The 23427-nt window shown below is 35.5% G+C and overlaps 1 protein-coding gene across 2 annotated transcripts in view; it reads right to left on the bottom strand.

Annotated features, from left to right (window-relative positions):
- Window positions 1-364: 364 nt before the first annotated feature.
- dgo (ankyrin repeat domain containing protein 6 diego) overlaps window positions 365-23427 on the bottom strand; it is a 392714-nt gene continuing 369651 nt past the window's right edge. The window contains exons 5-11 of one of the 2 annotated variants that reach the window (XM_069832665.1): window positions 19007-19204; window positions 16386-16484; window positions 14789-14887; window positions 12681-12884; window positions 9661-9840; window positions 2444-4142; window positions 365-698 (exon numbers count right to left, since the gene is read on the bottom strand). In XM_069832665.1, coding sequence (XP_069688766.1) covers window positions 526-698; window positions 2444-4142; window positions 9661-9840; window positions 12681-12884; window positions 14789-14887; window positions 16386-16484; window positions 19007-19204 — 2652 coding nt within the window. In that variant the 3' untranslated portion in view covers window positions 365-525. Of the gene's footprint in view, window positions 699-2443; window positions 4143-9621; window positions 9841-12680; window positions 12885-14788; window positions 14888-16385; window positions 16485-19006; window positions 19205-23427 lie in introns of both variants that reach the window. The other variant, XM_069832664.1, reaches the window with a different exon arrangement.

Raw genomic sequence — 23427 nt, 5'->3', positions numbered from 1 at the left:
CCGAGAATAATCGAAAACCTGAACTTTAATGAATAGGTGTACTTTAATGACATGCATTAAAGGACTGCTACCAGGTGTATAATTACTACATTTCGGCATGGTCGAGCATAAAGATATTTATCCAAGTATTTCAATAACACAATACGTATGGTATGTCAACATCTTCAAATTCAATGTTGTGAACAGACACTTAATTCCAAATTAACAAATAAGTTAAGTGAAATAAATTCCTGATAAAAGCTTACCTATCCTAAAATTTTAGAATCATTGTAGAATTCTGATGAGAAATTATATACTTGCAAACACATGACACTAAAACATTTCTTATGTCTCTCTCTCACAAAATAAATGTTTAATTCGAATCATACTAGACATTTTCTAAACTTTTCGAGAAAAAAATACTATTATTACAAAATTATATTTTTTCATTATAAATTTTGTCCGCACTCAGTCTCTTTTAGCAAATGGCAGTAATATTATTTTTTAAAGTAAGTTTATCTTATTATATGGAATTACATGCAGCTTCTAAACCAGACTTGCAGCAACAATGTTGGTTCCACTGGCTTCCTCTCCCCGCTCGTGGTATCTGTTCCTTGATGGTGCGTTACTGTTCGCTTGAGGCTGCTCACACATATTTGGCAACTTATTAGAGGTGAACATGGGCTGTGTGGGAAGAATTCCTTCACATTCTAGCTGGCCTATAAAAAATGAAGTAAAAAATGTTATAAACTACCTTTATCAGCTTTTGTTACGTAGTGTCACAGTTTATGACATTCATAAAAATTCCGTAATGAGATACTTTACCACACTAGTGCGATAAAGTGAAGCACATGTTGAAATAGATGAAAAGTAATAATTTATTTATTGTAGACATTAACCGCAATTTTTTTTTTCTATATACACTTTTAACATTTATATATCACTCATTAAATTTCCAAAGTGAGTTCCGAAATCGAAGCTACGTACACAGTTAATATGTTTCTCGAAATTTAAAATACAGTAAAACCTGTATTAAACGACCACTGCTGGTTCCATGAAAAATTGGCCTTTCAGAGGGGTGGTCTCTCAATAGGGGGAGTTTTTTTTACACAAATAATTGGTTAAAACGTTTCTATGTTAATCGAATAAAAAACATGAATATTCCTAACAATTAAAGCTTGAGATAAGAACTTTATTTCTTATTTTACTTTATTTTTACAATTTTCTCCTTTGAATCATTACATACTCTGCTTCAGAAAATCATAAATTGAACTCTGCTTATTTTTTTTTTTTACAACCTAATTTTCAAAACTATCCTTTAACATGTTAATAAAGTTCATTTATATGATCTCCATTCATACAGTCTTTCAGTGGTACTGATTGTTAAATCAGCTGAATATTACATATGGCTTCTTTTAGTGACATTTTTTCGGGTTGAAATTCTCTCTTGACTTTAACCTGAATTCACATTAGTAACACAGTCTTGTATAAATAGTCACGAAGCTTGAATTGTTGAGGGTACTAGGAACAATAGACTGTGCCGGTACTATTTCACATTGTCTGTGATGAGGCGATAGTAGCGATCCTAGTAGTTAGCAACTATCTATGTATGCATATTTCCTACGTATTGAGCTTCGTGACTGTATATACTAGACTGTATTAGTAACTACAGTCACTATAAATTCTTCCTCTGACACATATCGTCAAGTGAGATGTACTGTCTGATTGTAGATGTACATATCAGCCAGAACCTCAATCAGAGGCAAATACAATAGACTAGGCAGAAAACAATATGATAAAATACAATGTGCACATAGAAAGAATAGAATACATAGAATAGAACAGATTAAAATAGGTAGTACAGAGTATGTATAACAGAAATTAGATTATATAGAATAGATAGAAAATATGTAATGAAATAGAACAGAATAAAATAGACAGAATACAAAATAATAAAACAGATACAATAGACTAGATAGAATAGAAAAGGCAGAAGAAGGAAAAATGATAGAACTTGTAGAACAGAATAGATAGATTAGATAAGAATAGACAGAACAGTAAAAAATAGAATGGAATAGATAGAATATACAGAATATAATAGAATAGATACAATAAAATAGATAACAGCTAGAATAGAATAGAGTGAATAGGGTAGGACAGAATATAATAGAATAGATTAGGTAGAATAGAATAAAATGGAATAGAATAGATGGACAGACAGACCAATGGGATGGGCAGGTGGCAGACAGAGAGATAAATAGACAGATAGAGACACAGATAGATAGGTAGACAAAGATCAGTAAAATGTGAGTATGCAAAAATGTTATAATTAATAGACCTATACCACAGAAAGCCGAAACTTTATCTTTAAAATAATCTCTTATTCCATTAATTTAAACAAAACTAAATTTGTTAAAAAAAGCTTAAGAATTAAGTGTGAAATGAAATACATTTTAGTATATACCTGACAGAGAAGGGGAGGGTCCCTTAGAGCTGCCATACAGCTTGGTGCTGTAGCCTGAATCGTTGTGGAGATCGGCTGTCTCATGGGTTGGGCTGTACACAGCACTGCGACTGCGGTAAGGAAGTCCAGACATGAGACGACTATCTGCAGCTTGCCAGGGGCATGACGCTACCACATTTTCATAATCAGGGTTACCCACTTCCGGGATTCCTAACATGCCACCTTCATCGCCATCTTCCCCATCACTGGATTCAGAACTGGCACCGTTGTCGTCATGACAGCGGTAATGGTCCACACCGTGAACAACCGCTGCATCTCCCTGCCATGCAGTACTCCCTCTGTGGTAATTCTGAGCCTGCCATTCGTGATCTCTTCTTCCTTCAAACCTCGCCAGATCTGAAGGTTCTTCCTGTTTCACCTCATGGAACTTTTGGTTGTTAGTGACAGGTTTCGGTTTATTCTGGCTTTTCCAATTGGGTACAACCTGACTGTCTTGCTGAGCACTCTGAAATCTGGCAACCATTTCATGCACTGACCTTCGAAGTGGTTGACCTCTCCACTCTGATGATTCGTTGTCTGCCTGTGTGTCGCTCAGCCTCTGTTCTTCTGTTTCTTTGCTTTCTTGTTGGTACTTCTCCTTCCAGGAAGGCGACATACTGCCCTCCCTCGCCTCAGCACTTCTTGACTGCTGCTGTTCACTTGTCCAAGGTGCAGTTCGCTTGTCAACAAGTACGTCAAAACTACGATTGTGACCGTGTGACTGGCACAGTCCTTGACCGTTGACACCTTCATGAGATCTTTGGTGTTGCGATGCGGGTAACTCATTAACAGATCTATACTGAGGTTGGTCCCTCCAAGAACTCGATCTATGGTCTAAAAGTGTATCAAAACTTCTATTATGCTTGTCTCGGATACTTGACCCTTCTGGATTTGTACTTTCATTATTTGTACGAGATGCTGGTAGTTCGTGAGCTGATCTACGATGAGGCTGACCTCTCCAAGAAGCCGCATCTTTATCCAACAACGTCTCGAAGCTCTTGTTGTGCTCTTGTTTGGATTTGGGGAACTCGTAACTTTTGTGAAGTCCTTGTTTTATTCTCAACGCCAGTTCATGAGCATATGTTTGATATGGCTGATTTTTTGGTCTCACTGCTTCGTGACTGTTTGCATTCTGATGCACTTCTCTGGACGAGATCTCACGAGATTGGTTCTGGTAACGTCTTCTCCAGCTTGCAACTCCGTCGTCATCTGCCAGCATCTCGAGGCTGCGGTGGTCCTGGGTGTTTCGCAGGCCCCCAGCACTGGCATTTGCTAAGTCTGCTTGTTGCTGGTCTCTCCATTCAGTTCGGCCATCCAGCAGATGCTCCAAGCTGCGGGCGCGGGGCACAGGTCCCGTCGCGGAGTCTGTGGGCTCTGTCCCACGCACCCTTTCAGAGCTGCGGCCTGCAGTTCCTCTCGTTAGCCACTGTGCAAGGTGCAGATGTCTCTGGTCGCACAAGGCTCGCTCTGCTACAACGCAGCGAGTCAGCTCTGACAGCTGACCTTGTGTACGACGTTCCAAGCTCGATACCTTCTGATCCAGCCTCTGGTGGGCCTGATCTATGTGTTCCTTCAGTTCTTGTTTGTCCCTGTCCAACCGAGCTTCCATATGTCTGAAGAAGGGAGCACAGTAACATGTGTAACCCACACCTACGGGACCCTGAAACAAAGAATTATATTATATGCATTTGCTATACACATTCACACAAGAATGCATTCTCAACATAAATATGAATTTCTAACTTTCAGTTAGAGTGAAAATTGTATTAGCTATATGTAGAGATCCATGAAATTCGCGAGATATGATAAAGTGAATTATTCTCATTTTGCCTATTTTGTTCACCATTTCTTTATACTTCTTCCCATAACCTCAAAAAACGCACTTTTGAATTGCGAAATAACGCGAACTCGTACGACTAAAAATATAATTCAAGTTTTTTAACAGATTCCAGCAATTCTTAGTCGCGAAATCTTAACAGTAATGTATTTTTAAGTGTAATAACTCTTTTATAATTTCGATCTTATTTTTTTGATGACACATTTAATTCCGCCATTTTGTGAACAAAGAATGTAGCCATGTATTAAAATTTATATAAATTATAAAAACTGAAAATTGATGTCAAAATGCTACATGTAGAACCACTCTTACCATATTTAGTATCTTAAGTGACGATTATAAAACCTGCATATACCAGTAGACCTATATAATTTTAAAATGACATCACCCAATTGGCAACAACACCGACATCTTGAAATCTTAAAACGAATTTTCCTTAAAAATAAAACTACTTTCACAGGACTCTAGTTATATGTTGGCAGGGGAGTACGCAAGGGGAAGATAGGTTACCAGGTTTGAACCCCCCTTTGAACTTAAAAAAATTGATATATTTGATTTTAATCTATAATCGTTTTCCCTTCTCTAATTTTTCACTGTCAGGCTAACAAAATCTACATCGACTTAAGGCATAGTCCTCCTACCCCTCCTTCAATATAAGCCCTGTGCTTGGTGCTGTGGCACATTCGAATTATAACAATGCTATCTTTATTATAGAGGGACCTACTGCCTAGTAAAGTAGCCACGTTCAATTAGTAGGCTAGCGGTGTCAAAGAGGATGGAAGCTTTGTAGTTTCAATAATTTTAATTATGTCGCTGTCCATTGTCGTCGTCAAGTTTTTTGAAGGCCGCTTCAATACTCCATGCGGAGTGTATAAACCAGAGTTGCAAATTTTAGCAGTGTGTCTTGTTCTAGTTCACAGTGAAAATTAATTATATTACGTTCAGTGTATAATAAAAATGTGGAGGTCGTGGGAAGCGAGTGAAGTGTTGGAACCGATACCCATGAACGTCAATAACGACGATGGTAATAATAATAATAATAATAATAATAATAATAATAATAATAATAATAATAATAATAATAATAATATATCAGAGTTAAATAACAATTCAAATTCAAACGCTAGACCAAAATTATGTAAGCAGTGTCAAACATTTGTGTGCAATGCTCACACGTATGTTCTAAAAAACAATTTAGGTCAAGGAAAAATTTCGGAGACATCTAAAATTCTTAAATTAAATAGAAATACTGTAAGTAAAATTGTAAAAAAGGGTCCTAAGACACCTAAAAAGCGTGGACACAAAGTCACAAAATTTAATAAAATAGATGGTTTTATATGTGATTACATTCGCCGTGAAATATATAGTTCTTACAATAAGGGCCAATCCTTAACAATAAAAGAATTATTACAAAAAGTCAAACTTTCCGGTTTTCCTTATGGAGAAACATTTAATTATTTCTTTAAATAATTAATTTAAAATAAATAATCTAAATAATATAAATAATCTTCAAATTAACTCATGCTTTCAGCAATTAAGCCTAGCCCATATCCATGTTATATTAATATATAGCAGCAACAAACGAGACGTGACAACGTCGCATTTTCATTTTATTATCGGTGCATGCAATAAAGACCTACAAATCTTAAAAGGAATGCCGCTGCCTAATAATTAAACGAGGCAACTTTACCAACCTTGTAATAAAGTGAAGCCAACACAATATTAATCTTAACTTGTTGTTTGTTAAAAACTGGATGGCTGTGAAAAAATTACGTTTCAAAGATATAATATTAATAAATATACCGTAACATAATAATAATAGTAATAATAGTAGTAATAATAATAATAATAATAATAATAATAATAATAATACACAAAATCTAAAATACCAATACTGTAAATTGTCAATAATTTTAATAATAACCCCCCCCCCCTTGACAAAATTCTGCATATGCCATTATATGTTAGTCATCTATACAGGATGGAAGGTATTTAATGACAGTAGCATCACATAGTAAATTCTTATGATGAAAGGAACAGTTGCATTATTTCTTTTTAAGTAATGAGAAACAGATTTTATTTCTACAAAAATTGCAACATGATAGTAAATTCAGTAACACTTGCACTCTTTTTTCAATTGGAAGAAATGATATTAACAAACGCTACTGGCTGCATGCTTCACCCTACAAAAAGCTCTATGACCTATGCTGCAGTACTCAAATCTTAGGGTCAGGTATACATCTACATTTCGCTAACAGTATTGCCAATTGAGATTAAAGTAATTTATTATGGTATGAGAAATTCTAGAAAGTATATTTCTTTGAAATCTCAAATTCCATTTTTGCAGTTTAGAAGTACAGTTTAGTATGACTTCATGCAATTGTCACCTTTCACAACCACAGAAAATTATAAATAAGTGATATAATATGCGTCTGCTTATCACTTACTATTTGGTGTGAATTATTCAAAATTGTGTAACAACTTGAACTAGCTATTGGTGATAAGTTCATAATTTTCTTTAAAAAAAAAAAAATTTCCCCAAATGTTTAACACCCTTTTATTCAGTAACTATTGTGAGTAGGATCGTGATTTTTGTCCAAATCAACAGAAAATTTAATAAAGAATCATTTATCCCTCTGGTGTATTTCAATAGTGTTCACAGTATTCGTGTAAATTTAATTAAGAAACCATTAATTTCAAGCCACTCAATGATGCGACCACATTGCAACGTTGTAGCCAAAGAATATGGAAAGTATTTCACCTAGGGAGACAGACATTAGTTCGTTAACCTCTTAGATCTGTATTACAAGAAGAAAGAGGAGTGTGTTAGTGGTGATGTTGCTAGAGTGCTGAAACTTTCAACTTAATTTTATAATATAAAACGTAATATTGGTTTTCTATTCATTAAAGCGTACCCTATCATCCCTTTCAATCTGCAGGCTTACTCCACTTCCACCCTGTATAATTTGTTTGTAAACAGTATTCATGATTTATATTACATTAAATTTAGATTAAATCTAAGAAAATGTCTACTACAGTCCCATCACTCTTATTTCCGGCAGCCAATCACATAGCAGGTTGGCTACATTTAAACATGTGCGTCTTGTGATTCGCTGATGATGACGTTATGCATTTCCTAAGGCTCGGTAAATACTTAATATAATCGCCCGCCATTTTGGCTCTTTCGTTGGCGTTCGCAGAAAGCACACGATAATGTTATTTGCTGCTCAATTATTTGCTCAATTACAGTCTGTTTGATTTATTATCTTAGGAGCTACGAAATGATAATGTTTAACGGTGTGGCAAATAGATTCCTCGACTGGTAGCTCGGCAACGAAAGAACAAAAATGGCAAACGGTGCTACCTATGTAGACTTTATAGAGGCTTCACTTCCTAAGACGTGAGCAAAGAGGAGTCATGCTGGGAATAACAGTGTCGCAACTATAAATCATTGTTTTACAGTATAAATGAGTGTATCCTTAGATACAGGTCAGATACCTCAATTATTCTTGATGAAACCATGTATGGAAATTTATGATCAATCAAATTATATGATATGGTCACCATGAAAACCAGCATCCAGTTCTCTAGATTTGTATTAGTTCGTGTACAAAACAAATGAGACTAGTTCATAGGATCCCTCCAATGATTTTCCTTTGAGAAATCTGAAAAACATGCAACTCAAGTTTCACTGTATTAAGATAGTGTCAGTTTTGTTAATTCTGAGTGCTTTTATAATGCTAGTGCAATTCAGACTGTTGCTGTACATACATGTTGGAGCAATGATAAACGATAAGAGAAACGATCTAGTGACGCTTTGGTATTATCAAAGAATCAAGTGTTCATATCGGAGCAACGAGGTAGCGGAAAGTGAACATTTTGATTTATCAGTAGAAGATATTCTACACATCCACTTAATGAAAGAAGATACATAGAAAATATCAGCTGCTAGGTTCAAGGTTAACAACCTAAAGACGTATAAAATTGAACTCATTTCTCATCCCAAAGCTTATCTAGTATAAATTCATTGTGATGCGATTGGTTTTCTGAACCCATAACATATCACGAATAAATACACAACTGATCAACTTGTCAATGTTGTTTTGTTGTTGTTTAGTCAACTGTCCGAAGACAGGTTTGAACCTCACGAGTGATACCATGAAGGCACCACTTATGAAGCTACTACGTCAGGAGATAATGTGGTAGGATGGCCAGTTTCTTTCCCCTCCATTGCGTACATCACTGACTAGCTACATAATACACCAGTCAGACTTCAGATGCATACAAACAACTGTTCTTCCTCTGACACATATCATCAAGTGAGATGTACTGCCTGATAACAGATGCATTCATTCATTCATTCATTCATTCATTCATTCATTATATTCCATAGATCTTACATGAGCAATGAAGATTTAAGATGTGGAACAAGTCAAAATTTTACAATATTACAATTAAAATTTTTACAAATTTTTACAATATTTTACAATTTTTAAAGTTTTACAATTTAGTAATTTTCTACAATTTTTACAATTTTCTGCAATTTTTTACAATATTTTGGCGAGATGTAGAGACCTACTGCCTAGTACATAACAGACCTTGTAATAAAGTGAAGCCGACACAATATTAATCTTAACTTGTTGTTTGTTAAGATTTGAATCTTCGTTACTGTGTTACAACATGTATTGGTGTTCTGTCATAGCTATTGTTTTCGTAGTTGGTTTGTTGTTGATCGAGGTAGAATTATTTTGAGTTTAGTTTAAATTTAATTTAGTTGTGAGTGTATTTGTAACGCGATTTATAATTCATTCATTCCTTCATTCTCTTCATTCATTTATTATATTCCACAGATCTTACATGAGCAATGAAGCTTTAAGATGTGGAACAAGTCAAAATTTTACAATATTACAATTACAATTTTTACAATATTTTACAATTTTTACAGTTTTACAATTTTAGTAATTTTCTACAATTTTTACAATTTTCTGCATATCAGCCAGAATCTCAATCAGAGGATCAATTTGTCACTATCCATGATAATTAATTTAATATGCCGAAATAATCATAAATCGATTACTAGTCGGATATATTGATAACCACCAGTCATTATATAGAATAATATGATCTTAATCAGAGATCATATGAACAATAAGAGCGAAGAAAATGGAATTTTTCTTTTTCGTCGCTTTTATCGTGTATCTTTGCTTTTATCATTACTCCAGTATGCACACCTCAATGACAATGCATGCTTCAATTCTCTCTGTTTCTTTCATCATTTATCATTGCTCCAACATGTACGTACCCTAATAGAACTGGTACGTTCTTCTCCACGATTACCAACCTTGCATATGTTGCCAGCCAGATCGAGGTAGTACTGCTCTCCCTTCTTCAAAGGTTCATGAGGCAGTGAATCCAAATTTGGCTGTGGGAAAGCCTTAGGATCAGGATAGTAGTGACAGCCATAAGGGGACCAATGCTTGCCAGCAGGCCTTTCAAAGTGCACTTTATGAGTGTTCTTGTGCTGAAAAAAAAAAAAAGAATATCAGCCATGTAGAAATGTTGGAAACATACAGGGATTAAATTTGGCAACATGGTAGGATTGTTATGAAAACGCAATTGAGATCAGTAGCTACGACTACATATTCATGATGTGTGCATGTTTTACAATCCAATTAATTTATTTTAGTCACCAGTTTAGACAACGTCAAAGATATATAAAAACAGGCTAAGTATAAAATAATGAAATCAAATATTGGATGGTATGCAGATAAAGATAAAGTTAAAATTATATATTTACTAGTGGCTTGTGCAGAAAATGCTGCTAAGTTCATTAGAAGTTCAAATTAAATTTTTTCAAATTTATTTCCAATGAAGAATACCAGACATTTTGGAAGTTATGTGCTTTCATAATAATGAAACATAGGCCTACCGCTCTGAATGGTTTTCTTAATGCTAAATACTTTTTATTTAACCTATACCAGTACATCTTTAGTTCTTGAGTTCCAATGCGAAAACGCAAGTAACAATGTCAGAATGATCAGTCGGTTTTGCATGTGGGAGTGAAGCAATAGCTATTTCAGATTATTGTGGATTGTAGATTAGAGTTATTAAAATATCCTGCCCTCGTGCCCTCTGCCCTCTCCTCTTCTCTTCTTTCCTTCTCCTTTTCTTTTCTTTTCTTCCTGTTCTTTCTTGTTTTTTGCCTTCTTTCTCCATTCGCTTCCTTTCTACGTGATTCTCAATCTCTCCTACTGTATCTTAGGTCCTTGTCATTGTCACAAGTTTCATATTCAATCTCTACATTGCCTTCAGCGTCATCATCAGCATCATCATCTGAACTTTCATCAATGATCTGCAGAGTAGTGTCGATCACCACGTAAGTTTTCATCCAGTGTTACTTTGTTAGATAAAACACACTTAAGGGAATAAATAAACTGCACTAACAGAAAATTTTCTATTAATACTATTGATACGTAAATCTGACGTAAACTTCCAAATAATTATATCTCATAATAAGTTGGCCAAGCATGTAAGTTGCAACCTGCTGTGACGACTACTATAGTCAGCAACTGAAAGACGGAGGCATAGCTAGAAGAAGGAGATGCTCTCTTGGCGGGAAAAGTAGTGAGGATCAATTGTTTATCCATTATACGTCAAAATTACGTACGACAGAAGTGTTAAACAATGACATTACTTCCTTGTGAGCAGGAAGAAAACCACTGTTTGATCACAGTATAGAGATATGTTCTCTATACTGTGGTTTGATTTCCACATATCCTACAAGTTTAATACAAGTAGTGTTAAGTTCATAACAATAACCTTAGTATCTCGTTATCATTACATTACTCTTCAAATAATTATCTACAGTCAGATGGAAAGAAGTTTATGAGAATAAGTTCTCGTGCATAAAATCGAAACTTCACGTTGATGTCGATGTTATAGGCATTCCTAATTTATAGTCTCAACAAATGTTGACGCAACATCCGTCGATCGACCACGCTGTTACGTAAGTTTTATAGTTTTCAGTAATATATATTATATAGCCGTTACTCAGTATATTATAGAAATGAAGATCTAATATATAAGATCTTCTTTCTCTGCGTCTACTTACTTAAGGCCCAAAAGATTTCACTTTCATATCATCAGTATACCATTATGTGTTGCATTAACTATAATAATATTTCATTTTTAAAGGGTAATAATGTCACCAAACATTCTTAAGTTTTGTAGTTCTTAATATCGAATATACAGCTGTATACGGAAAACTACAGACCAGAGAATCAGACCTGTAAATTATTTTTATACGTTATCAAAAAATTACACAAATGAAGATCGACATATTGGCATTATGTTGTGAAAGAATCTGACCCATCTGAACTCTAAGTATGTCAGCAATCCTGTAGTGACCATGGCCTTCGTGTAATAGTCTATTGTTTATTGTAGTGTGTGTTTTGTTTTATTTTGAAATGTAATTAATTAGCTCTCAAAACTGACGAAAGATGGATTTTGGAAAATAGGAAAATGATGTAGGAAAATTGACATTTCACTGAAAACTACTATTTTTCTGAAAAACTTTGGGTTCCAAGCTTCAAAATGAGGGGTCATTTATTAAAATCCGTTCAGCATTTTTCCGTAATTTTCATTACCAGTTCAAATTATATATATAGATATTGGAATTAAACAATTCACTTAATGATTATTGATAAGTCAATTATATGGAACATAGAGCGGTAGGTTGGGAGCCATTCAGACAAAACCAAATTGATTCAATAGAAAAGGTTCAATGCAGGGCAGCAAAATATGTCAAAATGGGGAAGGGACATGGCGAAGAGAAAATAAAAGATTTAGGGTGGGAATTACTCAAATCAAGGCGAGGAAAAGCAAGACTGAGCGCATTGTTTAAGGCACAAATGGGATACAAAGCATGGACCGACATCAATGCTAGATTAGTGACACTGTCATACTTAGGCAGGGCTGACCATATCAGAAGTTTAAATTCAGAAAACAAAGAATGGACGTGGCAAAATTTTTCTTTGCTAACCGCACAATAGTACACTGGAACAGCTTACCTGCGGCAATTTTTCGGGGTGGTCCTCTCAAAATCAATACATTTAAGGGAAGGTTGAAAAGTTTAGGCAGAGATTTAATAGTAATGTAGGTGCAGTGTAATTATTTAAATTGTTTCACGTAATTAAGTTTATATGTAATTAATTAAGAGTACTTGTAATTAAACAACTATTCTCTAATATCTTCTAACAAAGATATAAATGATCTCCAGTTTGATATGATATGCTCAGAGATAAGCTTAATCTGGCTATACCTCAGTGCTTACTTTTACGTTACCGAAATAAGTTTACAAACCTTCTTCTTGTCCTTCTGCCTGCTGCTACTGTCTTTGCTGCTGGTGCCGCTCTCATTCTTTCCTCGCTTCTTGTCGTTGCGGTCCTTATCATGCGCATTTTTCGATGGTTTGCTCTTAGAACGCGCGACGGTTGGGCTATTCAGGATCACTAGGATTTCATTCAGATCCTTTCTTGTAGCTATATCCCGCGCAGTCTCGTTTTGCTGTAAGGTGTATTATTAGATATGTCAGTTAATTTTATGTAAACCCTAAGAAATTTAAAACACATTATGAAGACACAAAGCAATAATAAGATGAAAACAGATTCCCCACAAATAAATAGTCTTTGTTTATTTCCTTCCATCCATCCATCCATACATCCATCCATCCATCCATCCACCCACCCAGTCATCCATCCAACCAATCCTCAATGCATCCAACCATCCATCCATGCATCCAACTACCCATCTATCCAATCATCCATCCATTCAACTATCCATCCATCCACCCATCCATCCAACCAATCCTCAATGCATCCAACCATCCATCCATGCATCCAACTATCCATCCATCCATCCATCCATCCATCCATCCATCCAACCAATCCTCAATGCATCCAACCATCCATCCATCCATCCAACCAATCCTCAATGCATCCAACCATCCATCCATGCATCCAACTATCCATCCATCCATCCATCCATCCAACCAATCCTCAATGCATCCAACCATCCATCCATGCATCCAACTATCCATCCAACCAATCCTCAATGCATCCAACCATCCATCCATGCATCCAACTATCCATCCATCCATCCATCCATCCATCCATCCATCCATCCAATCATCCATCCATTCAACTATCCATCCATCCATCCATCCATCCATCCGTCCGTCCGTCCGTCCGTCCATCCATCCATCCATCCAACCAATCCTCAATGCATCCAACCATCCATCCATGCATCCAACTATCCATCCAACCAATCCTCAATGCATCCAACCATCCATCCATCCATCCATCCAACCAATCCTCAATGCATCCAACCATCCATCCATACATCCAACTATCCATCCATCCATCCATCCATCCATCCAACCAACCAATCCTCAATGCATCCAACCATCCATCCATGCATCCAACTATCCATCCATCCATCCATCCATCCAATCATCCATCCATTCAACTATCCATCCATCCATCCATCCATCCATCCATCCATCCATCCGTCCGTCCGTCCATCCATCCATCCATCCATCCATCCATCCATCATCCCTCCATCTAACCATGGACTAATTTGTCAATTTTATGTGTGAATTTTTGTTGATTTTCTTAGTTTCCCGTATTTTCTAAAAAAATGTTGGCAACCCTTGTTCCAGCATACGGAATACCAAACATTCTGCTTCTGAATACAATCACATAAAATTATAAAACATGATAAGACCATGGTCATAGAAAGAAAAATAAAGAAAGTAAATTTGCAAATTTCAAATGAGGCAGTAGAGAAAGTGGACAGCTTCATATATTTAGGGTGTACTATAAGCAGTAACATGAGCTGCTACCAGGAAATCAAAATGAGGATAGCAATGACAAAGGAAGCTTTTAATAGAAAAAGGAGCATCTTCTGCGGACCTCTGGAAAGAGGACTAAAGATACTAGTGAAGTGCTTTGTGTGGAGTGTGGCATTGTATGGGGCAGAAATATGGACATTACGACGAAGTGAAGAGAAGCGAATAGAAGCATTTGAAATGTGGATATGGAGAAAAACAGAACCTGTGAAGTGGGAAGACAGAATAAGAAATGAAGTTGTATTGGAAAGAGTGGGTGAAGAAAGAATGATGCTGAAACTGATCAGGAAGAGGAAAAGAAATTGGCTGGATCATTGACTGAGAAGAAACTACCTACTGAAGGATCCACTGGAAAGAATGGTGAACTGAAAAAGAGTTCAGGCAGAAGAAGATATCAAATGATAGACGACATTAAGATATATCTGTGTGTGTAAATAGCATGAAAAAAGACTGAATGGTTAAATTGTTTATTTTTAAAGTAAAAAAAAAATGTGTATTGTACAAAGGAAAACAAATTATTTAAAAATGGGGCTTCTGTTGACTGCAGTGCGTAGACAGTCACCTTGTTTTTGAGACTTTTGTCACATCCTGCCTCCAAAAGAATCCTGGTCAGCTTCCGTCGCCCCATCGCTGCTGCTATGTGGAGTGCAGTGTCCCCATTCTGAAAAAAACAAATTGTTTTTTAACTGTGGTATGAGATGGCAGTGCTGGCAAGAACACTATCTCATAAGCAGACAGAGGATTTGCATGAAAATGCATGTTTTTATTGATATATTTAAGAAGTCTCATATATCTTTACTTTTGAATGAACAATAATCGAATGGGGCCAATTTCTTGCATATTCTGCATATTTTAACAGTTTTGGTGAAAATAAATTCTTTTATTTAATATTACAGTATAACTGCCTATTTTGTCACTTTTATTATTTTCAGATGTTGACTTTCATTTTTGCAGAGATATGAAAGTTTTTCCTTTTGTCACTTTGTGGAAACAGTGTACCATCACATACTTTACCCTGGTTAGATGAAGTGTCAACTAACCACGTGTAAGTAAATGATGGTTATAAATGGTGCACAGAAATTACACTTAAATCACGGTTAGTTTTAACCATGGCTTTGTAACTCATGGTTATTATGTTCTTAGCCGTAAAAGTAAAAACAATCACAAACTCAATATCAAAATAGGTAAAACTAATTAAACAATTATTATATAGGAACATTATACATAGTCAAAGGCTAAGAAAACAAAACAATTAGATATGTGAAAGGGTGAGAATGATATAGTCCTAAAACACACAGACAAAATTTTACAGGAGAGCGTGTTAATTAAACATAACCTGACATAAACACTGACATTAACATTGCCGTTAGACGTTAACATGAAAGTTTGCAAACTCCAAACTTTCATGCTATGCTTACATGATTTGCAAACAGTACACAATCGTGGAGCGCTGAAGTATACGACAGAATATGAGAAAATGGCGTCGTTGTTATGTTTCCATGGTTACCAAGTATCTTTGGGATTATGTTTATGTCCCTATCATGAATGATGTGATTTTACCGTAACGTTTACATTCTTAAGTTAACGCTTAGGTTATGTTTAATTTTCATTGTGAATGGGCCTTTACTGTTTACACAAATTTGGCAGACAAAAGAATAACGCCTTCAATCATTGCCACCAGAATACTATGTTTCAATTGCTGCGAATACGAATAACTTCAACATAACCGCCCGCCAAGTAACTACGGTAAAGAAATCTTGATAAGTAATGGTGCAACATATTTCCTCCTTAAACGTGATAACGATATTACCACGGTTAACTATTAAAGCATTTTAAACAATATTGAAGCAACCGGGCATTAGAGTCCAATGCTATTAGGTGTGGTATCATAATTTCTTTGGTGTATATATTTACGTCATTTGTTGAGTAATTTTATAATATTTTAATACTAGTAGCTTTCCCACATGTGTAAGAAATGAACTGGCATAAAAAACCACTTATTGATAAAAGTGTGGCTTTAGACTATCACATTCTCACCCCTTCATACGGTAGATATTATAAATAATGTTTCTTTTACTTAGACATTACGTATGTAGTATGATGAAGCCAACATTCAAATCAGTTATTTAGCTAAAGCAATTGATTTTGTAAGTCTGTACCTTATTCTGGTCTGACACCCGGCACTGTGCACTGATGAGGATCCTTGTAACACCCGCATGGCCGTACCTCGCACTGGTGTGCAGTGGTGTATCCCCGTACTAGAAAACAACTTGTTTAAATTAGTTACCTGCATTGCAGTTTTAAGAAAAATAATTAGAGAACCTTGGTTCTAGGATTAACGTTGAATAATGTTAAATATTAGGTTTTGTATTAAGATAACTTTACCTTGACATTCATAAACCATAATCTGTTAGATATGTTGCATGCATAACCAAATAAATGACCAATATAGTGCTTTTGAAAGAATTCATTCACTTCATTGGCATGATAATAACTGAAGGGGTTTTTTTTTTTTTTTTTTAGAAAAACAATCATATTCCAAAAACATAAATTTTCAGGAGAAACAAAAAACATGGGCGTTGTTGACACAAGTATGAAATTCATCATGCCATTTCTTAAGGTATTGTAGAAACTTGGGAAAACTGAAGTACATTTATAGCTTAAATTGTCTTACAGAAACACATGTGCAAATGTAGGTTACTGTGGACAATGGTTGTTTTAAGAAAAAATACTCCATTGTGGCTGAAGAGTGCCTCTCCTTTGATCTTCTTTTTATTTATTACCGGTATATCCTGTTTCTTCTTTTTTTGTTACTTACGCTTCTTCAATGGGGTTACTTCTGCACCTAAATATGACTGCATAACTAATACAATTCACGTGCTAAAGTATTTTTCTCTGAGGTGGCTTTTGTCGCGTACATAAGAAGCAGTACTGACAATCTACTACAGTTTAAAACTGTATGGATAAATGTTTCAAGATGGTATGAATGGGATATTTGTCAATGCTACCATTGTCCTGGACAATGACTGTTGTTGCTGTATAGTCAACAGTCCGAAGACAGATCTGAACCTCACAAGTGATACTAACAAGGCATCACTAATGAGGCAACTAGGTCAGGAGATAATGGAGTAGGATGGTCAGTTCCTTTCCTTCTCCATTGCATACATCCTTGATTAGCTACATATTACAATAATCAGACGTCAGATGCATACAAACAATTGTTTTTCTTTCAATGATGTTATATCTGGTGAGTGAAGTGGCCATACAACAGGTTCAGTACGTCCAATACACCTGTCGTGGTGGTGCACCATCCTGCTGATACCACATTTTTCTTCTCGAATTCAAGGGAATGTTTTCCAAGAGGAGAGGTAATTCATGGTTGAGAAAATGGCAGTATGAATCAGCAGTAACTGTGCCTTCAAAGAAGTAAGGACTGATGACAAAGTTAAAAAGGATTCCACACCAAACATTGAGTGTCCAACGACGGTAAAAAGGCACAATTCTCATCCATTGGGGGTTTTCAGATGCCTAATAATGCAATTTTAGTATTTATGTAGGCATGTGATGTATATGGTTACGAATTTTGTAATTTTAGTATTTATGTAAGCATGTTACGTATATGGTTACATAGTGTTCGTAAGTTTTTAATTTTATTATTTATGTAGGCATGTAATGTATATTGTTACATATGTTCATATATTTGTAATTTTAGTAGCATGTGGCATGTACGATTACGTAGTTTTCGTATGTTTGTAATTTTAGCATTTATGTATGAATGTTACATTATATGGTTTCGTAGTGTTCGGATGTTTATCATTTTAGTATTCACGTATATGGTTACAAATTGATCGTATGTTTGTAAATTTACTATATATGTAAGCATGTGACGTATATGGTTACGTAGTGTTTGTATGTTTGTAATTTTGGTATATATGTAAGCATGTGACGATTGTGGTTACGTAGTGTTTGTATGTTTGTAATTTTAGTATATATGTAAGCATGTGACGTATATGGTTACATAGTGTTTGTATGTTTGTAATTTTAGTATATATGTAAGCATGTGACGTATATGGTTACGTAGTGTTTGTATGTTTGTAATTTTAGTACTTATGTAAGCATGTTATGATTGTAGTATAAGGTTACGTCGTGTTCGTATGTATGTAAGAATGAAATGTATATGCTTAAGTTGTGGTCGTATGTATATAATTTTTATGTATGAGATGTATATGGTTACGTAGATTTTATGTAATTTTGTACGTATGTATATGGTTACTTTGTGTTCGTACATAATATTTCGCATTGTTAGGAATACTTGAAATCCAGCGAGGAGAAGTTTTTATTATTAATTCTTTTTTTATTTATTTATTTTTTTTTTTTTGCTTCCTCAAATTTTGAGTTGCCCCTAGACAAAGCATACCAGATAATAATCAATTTATTTAATGCATTAAATACAATGTTCAGTTAAAGATGTTCAGATGTCGTGAACCAGTTTCGCAGCTTGACACAAACTGCATTGTTCACTTGAGTTTTCCTTCTTTAGCTGGGAGGATAATAGACATTGGGACAAGCGGCCCATATCGTCATGTTTTGCTGCTGCTGAAGATGATGTGAAATGAAGTTTTCGTCAATATATAACAGTTCAGAAACGGGAGGGGGGGGGTTAACTAATACCTCGGAAATATAATAAAAATATTGGTCTAAAGTGAAAGAATCTATGTCGTCCAAACTAAAGATTGGGGAATTCAATGGCTTGGAAAGTAGAGAAATGTGTACTCCTCACATTGTTCTGGAGATCAGGGTTGCAGCCCGCCAGCAGCAGTTCCCTGCAGCTCTGGTTGTGGCCGTTCTGACAGCAGAGGTGCAGGGCGGCGAATCCCCCGCAGTTCTTCAGATGCAGGTTGGCCCTCGCCTTGCCTAGAGCGGCCACGCTGCGACTGTAGCCCTTCCAACTAGCCTCGTGCAGAGCCGTGTTCCCGTGCTGGAACGAAGCAAGTCCTGATTAACATCTACAAGCAGATCTATCGTCAGCAGGAGCGGAAGTTGTTCAAGAGTTGCATGATTCCTGGTGCAAAAAGCATGCGAACAAAATAGTGGTTGGACTTATGAAAGAAATGACAGGGGATTTATCAAATCCTTGGTTTGTGTGAAACGTCTTTATTGCTGGTATGTCATTTTTAGATAGTTGCCAACACGATTCTTGAAACCCCGCTATAAAACAGCGCATAAATTGTTAAAATCATATAGGCCTATTATTATATTATCAACAATAATCTCAATAGAGGTTTTGATTTATCTAGAGAAAATCATTTATTTTATTTTATTGGGTTATTTTACGACGCTGTATCAACATCTAGGTTATTTAGCGTCTGAATGATATGAAGGTGATAATGCCGGTGAAATGAGTTCGGGATCCAGCACCGAAAGTTACCCAGCATTTGCTCGTATTGGGTTGAGGGAAAACCCCGGAAAAAACCTCAACCAAGTAACTTGCCCCGACCGGGATTCGGACCCGGGCCACCTGGTTTCGCAGCCAGACGCGCTGACCGTTACTCCACAGGTGTGGACAGAGAGAGAGAGAGAGAGAGAGAGAGAGAGAGAGAGAGAGAGAGAGAGAATCAAAACTCGAATGGAATTTCATTGACTATTACACGATTACAAGAAAGTATATAGCCTAAAGATTAGAAGAAATAAAGTAGGTCTACTGTAATACCATAAAATATTAATTGACTTACTAAAATAATTATATTTCACTAATGTTAGCTTCACCAAAACGTTTGAACGGAGCCGCCATTTTCATTTGACTATCTATGCGGTAAACAAATGACGATCGCAAAGCATGTTTTATAGTACCATAAAGAATTTGAGTTTGAAATGTCGGCAAACGAAGAAACAAAAGTATGGAGGTGATAAAAATAGATTTTTTTATTTAAGTAGGTTATTTTACGACGTTGTATCAATATCTCAGGTTATTTACCGTCTAAATGAGGTGAAGGTGATAATGCCGGTGAAATGAGTCTGGGGTCCAGCACTGAAAGTTACCCAGCATTTGCTCAAATTGGGTTGAGGGAAAACCCCGGAAAAAACCTCAACCAGGTAACTTGTCCCGACTGGGATTCGAACCCGGGCCACCTGGTTTTGCGGCCAGACGCGCTAACCGTTACTCCACAGGTGTGGACGATAAAAATAGACGAAAGTATATAAAGATTAGAATAAATAAAGTACTCTAATACAATAAAATAGGTACTAATTGACTTACTAAAAATTCTATTTCACTAATGTTAGCTTCACGAAAACGTTTGAACGGAGCCGCAAATTTCAGTTGACTATGTGGGAAACAAATGACGATCGCAAAGCATGTTTTATAGTACCGTAAAGAATTTGCAGTTTGAAATGTTGGCAAACAAAGAAACAAATGCTAGGGAAGTAATAAAAACAAACAAATGCAAGGGAAATGATAAAAATAAACAAATGCTAGGGAACTGATAAGATTGTGCGATAAATAGCCTTGATTGGTTGAAACACGTCCTTTCATACCGTTTTATTGGTCAAAGGTAGTGTGACGTAGTAAAAGTATAACAGTCAATGTAAAAATTGAGTATTTAGAGAGTTAGAAACTCGCCGAATCCCTATACCAATTAGATCGATTAGATCAATTTTACCCGCTAAAATAATTCTTAACAAACTAATTCAACTATGCATTCTAAATTCAACGAATTATATAAAATATGGAATCCATAGTTCAGCATTTCTCATATCAGATACAAACTTTTTTTATTAGGATACTGAGCATAATGTGATTAAAATAGTCATTTATATTATAAGAGAATAAAATTAGATTCTATCCGCGAGTGAAAAGTTTAGCGCCTGAGGCGAAGCTAGGGTTGCCAACTAGCCGGTATTTCACCGGCACGGCCGGAAATTTTGGCGGATTTCAACATAAGACAGGTGGTCGGTATCAACCCTTTACCCGATAATTTTATGAAATGAGTTGGAGAACTTGTGATAACAGTTTTTATCATATATGTTAAAAGGGATTTTTTTCTATTTCGTGGGACATTTTAACCTTTAATTCAGAGTAGCTGAAGATAAAATGGGAAGTTTTAAGTATTCTTCAGTATATATACTTGATGATTGTACATTAAGTAGAAGCAATTTTAAGTATTAGACGAAGGCTGCAACTACAGTTGCAGACTATAACTTATTCTATGAAGAACTGTGCCTGTTAAATGTCGCGGATTCTTCCTTTGTGAAGGATGCACATTTAAAAAGTGATCTAAAATAGTGTAAATATTTTCAGGATAGAGATGCCTCAGAGAAATCTCCACAAATAAGAATGGTAATTCAACACGTGTTTGCTATTCCTGTAAGCAATTCTTTTGTGGAGCGTGCATTCAGCATCATGAATATCTTGTGGAATAATGGGACGAATCGTTTAACTGTGGAAATAGTAAAAGTTCAACGTTGTAGAATTTTATCGCTTTATAGTAAAAGGAAAGGGGAAACACGGGAATTTTACTTGAAGCAAGTAGAGAGATAGATTTGGAAGTAAATCTCGAAAAGACAAAGTACAAGATTATGTTTCGTGTCCAGAATATCGTACGAAATAGAAATATAAAAATTGGAAATTTATGCTTTCAGGAGGTAGAAAAATTCAAATATCTTGGAGGAACAGTAACAAATATAAGTGACACTCGGGATGAAAGCAGAATAAATATAGGAAATGCCTGTTATTATTCAGTTGAGAAGCTTTTGTCATTCAGTCTGCTCTCAAAAAAGTTGAAAGTTAGAATTTACAAAACAGTTATATTACCGGTTGTTCTGTATGGCTGTGAAACTTGGACTCTCACTTTGAGAGAGGAACAGAGGTTAAGGGTTTTTGAGAATAAGGTGCTTAGAAAAATATTTGGGGGCTAAGAGGGATGAAGTTACAGGAGAATGAAGAAAGTTACACAACGCAGAACTGCACGCATTGTATTCACCTGATATAATTAGGAACATTAAATCCAAATGTTTGATATGGGTACGGCATGTAGCACGTATGGGCGAATCCAGAAATGCATATGGAGTGTTAGTTGGGAGGCCGGAGGAGGCCTAGACGTAGATGGGAGGATAATATTAAAATGGATTTGAGAGAGGTGGGATATGATTGTAGAGGTTGGATTAATCTTGCTCAGAATAGGGACCAATGGCGGGCTTATGTGAGGGCGGCAATGAACCTCTGAGTTCTTTAAAAGCCTTAAGTAAGTATAGGAAAAGAAAAGGAAGTTCTTAAGACTGTGATATCAAGCTCCAAATACAGAATTAAAAAGTGCATTTTTGAACACTGAAGCAAGATTGTTTCTCAATTTATTACTATATATTTTTTTTGCTCATATAATATAGCAGATTCTGTATTTGTATGTATGTATTTATTCACATTGCAAATGGGTATATACCCGGTGGCAGTGGTAACTAATTATACTCAATAATGACAATTAATAATAATAATAATAATAATAATAATAATAATAATAACAGGGAGCATCCTTAATTAAATGAAGCACGATCACTTAAAATAACATTTTAAAGTAAATCTAATTTGTATCTTAACCTTAAGTTCGAACTAAAACCTACGAGTATGATAGACCTATCTTCATACCTACACAAGTAGCCTACTTTTGAGCACTACACTCATTTCGCTGACAACTTACTCACTGCACTGGAACTACGACACATTTCACTGATTCTATCCTGATTTCACTAACACTTCAAAAACATTTCACTGTTCAAATATTTTGTACTGCCACTATAAACTATAAAACTTCACTAACAGAAACACACTTCACTGACACAACACACTTTACACTTCACTTACACAACGCACTTCTTCACTGATGCAACACTTCAAATAACAAAATATCAATTACACCCATTAAATAGTGTGTATAATATACTACCGTCTATTAGTAAAGCCTTTAGTAAATCTGCAGGTAAAGCATTCCAGTCCCTGACAGTACATTTGAGAAAAGAAAACTTTCCAGTGTCCGTCCTCTGTCTTCTTTCCCTCAATTTATTTGAGTAGTCGTTCCTTGAAGAGTAATTTGGCGGCTGCAACCTATTTTTTATTTATCTCCAAGTATTTAGTATATTATAGACCTATTCATCCAAACTTTCATGTGTAAAATGTAATTTAATTTACCAGAGTTGGCAACCCTAGGCGAA

This window comes from Periplaneta americana, chromosome 8, assembly GCF_040183065.1.
Source record: "Periplaneta americana isolate PAMFEO1 chromosome 8, P.americana_PAMFEO1_priV1, whole genome shotgun sequence".
NCBI classification, from domain to species: domain Eukaryota; kingdom Metazoa; phylum Arthropoda; class Insecta; order Blattodea; family Blattidae; genus Periplaneta; species Periplaneta americana.
This window is presented reverse-complemented; position numbering and strand designations above follow the sequence as displayed.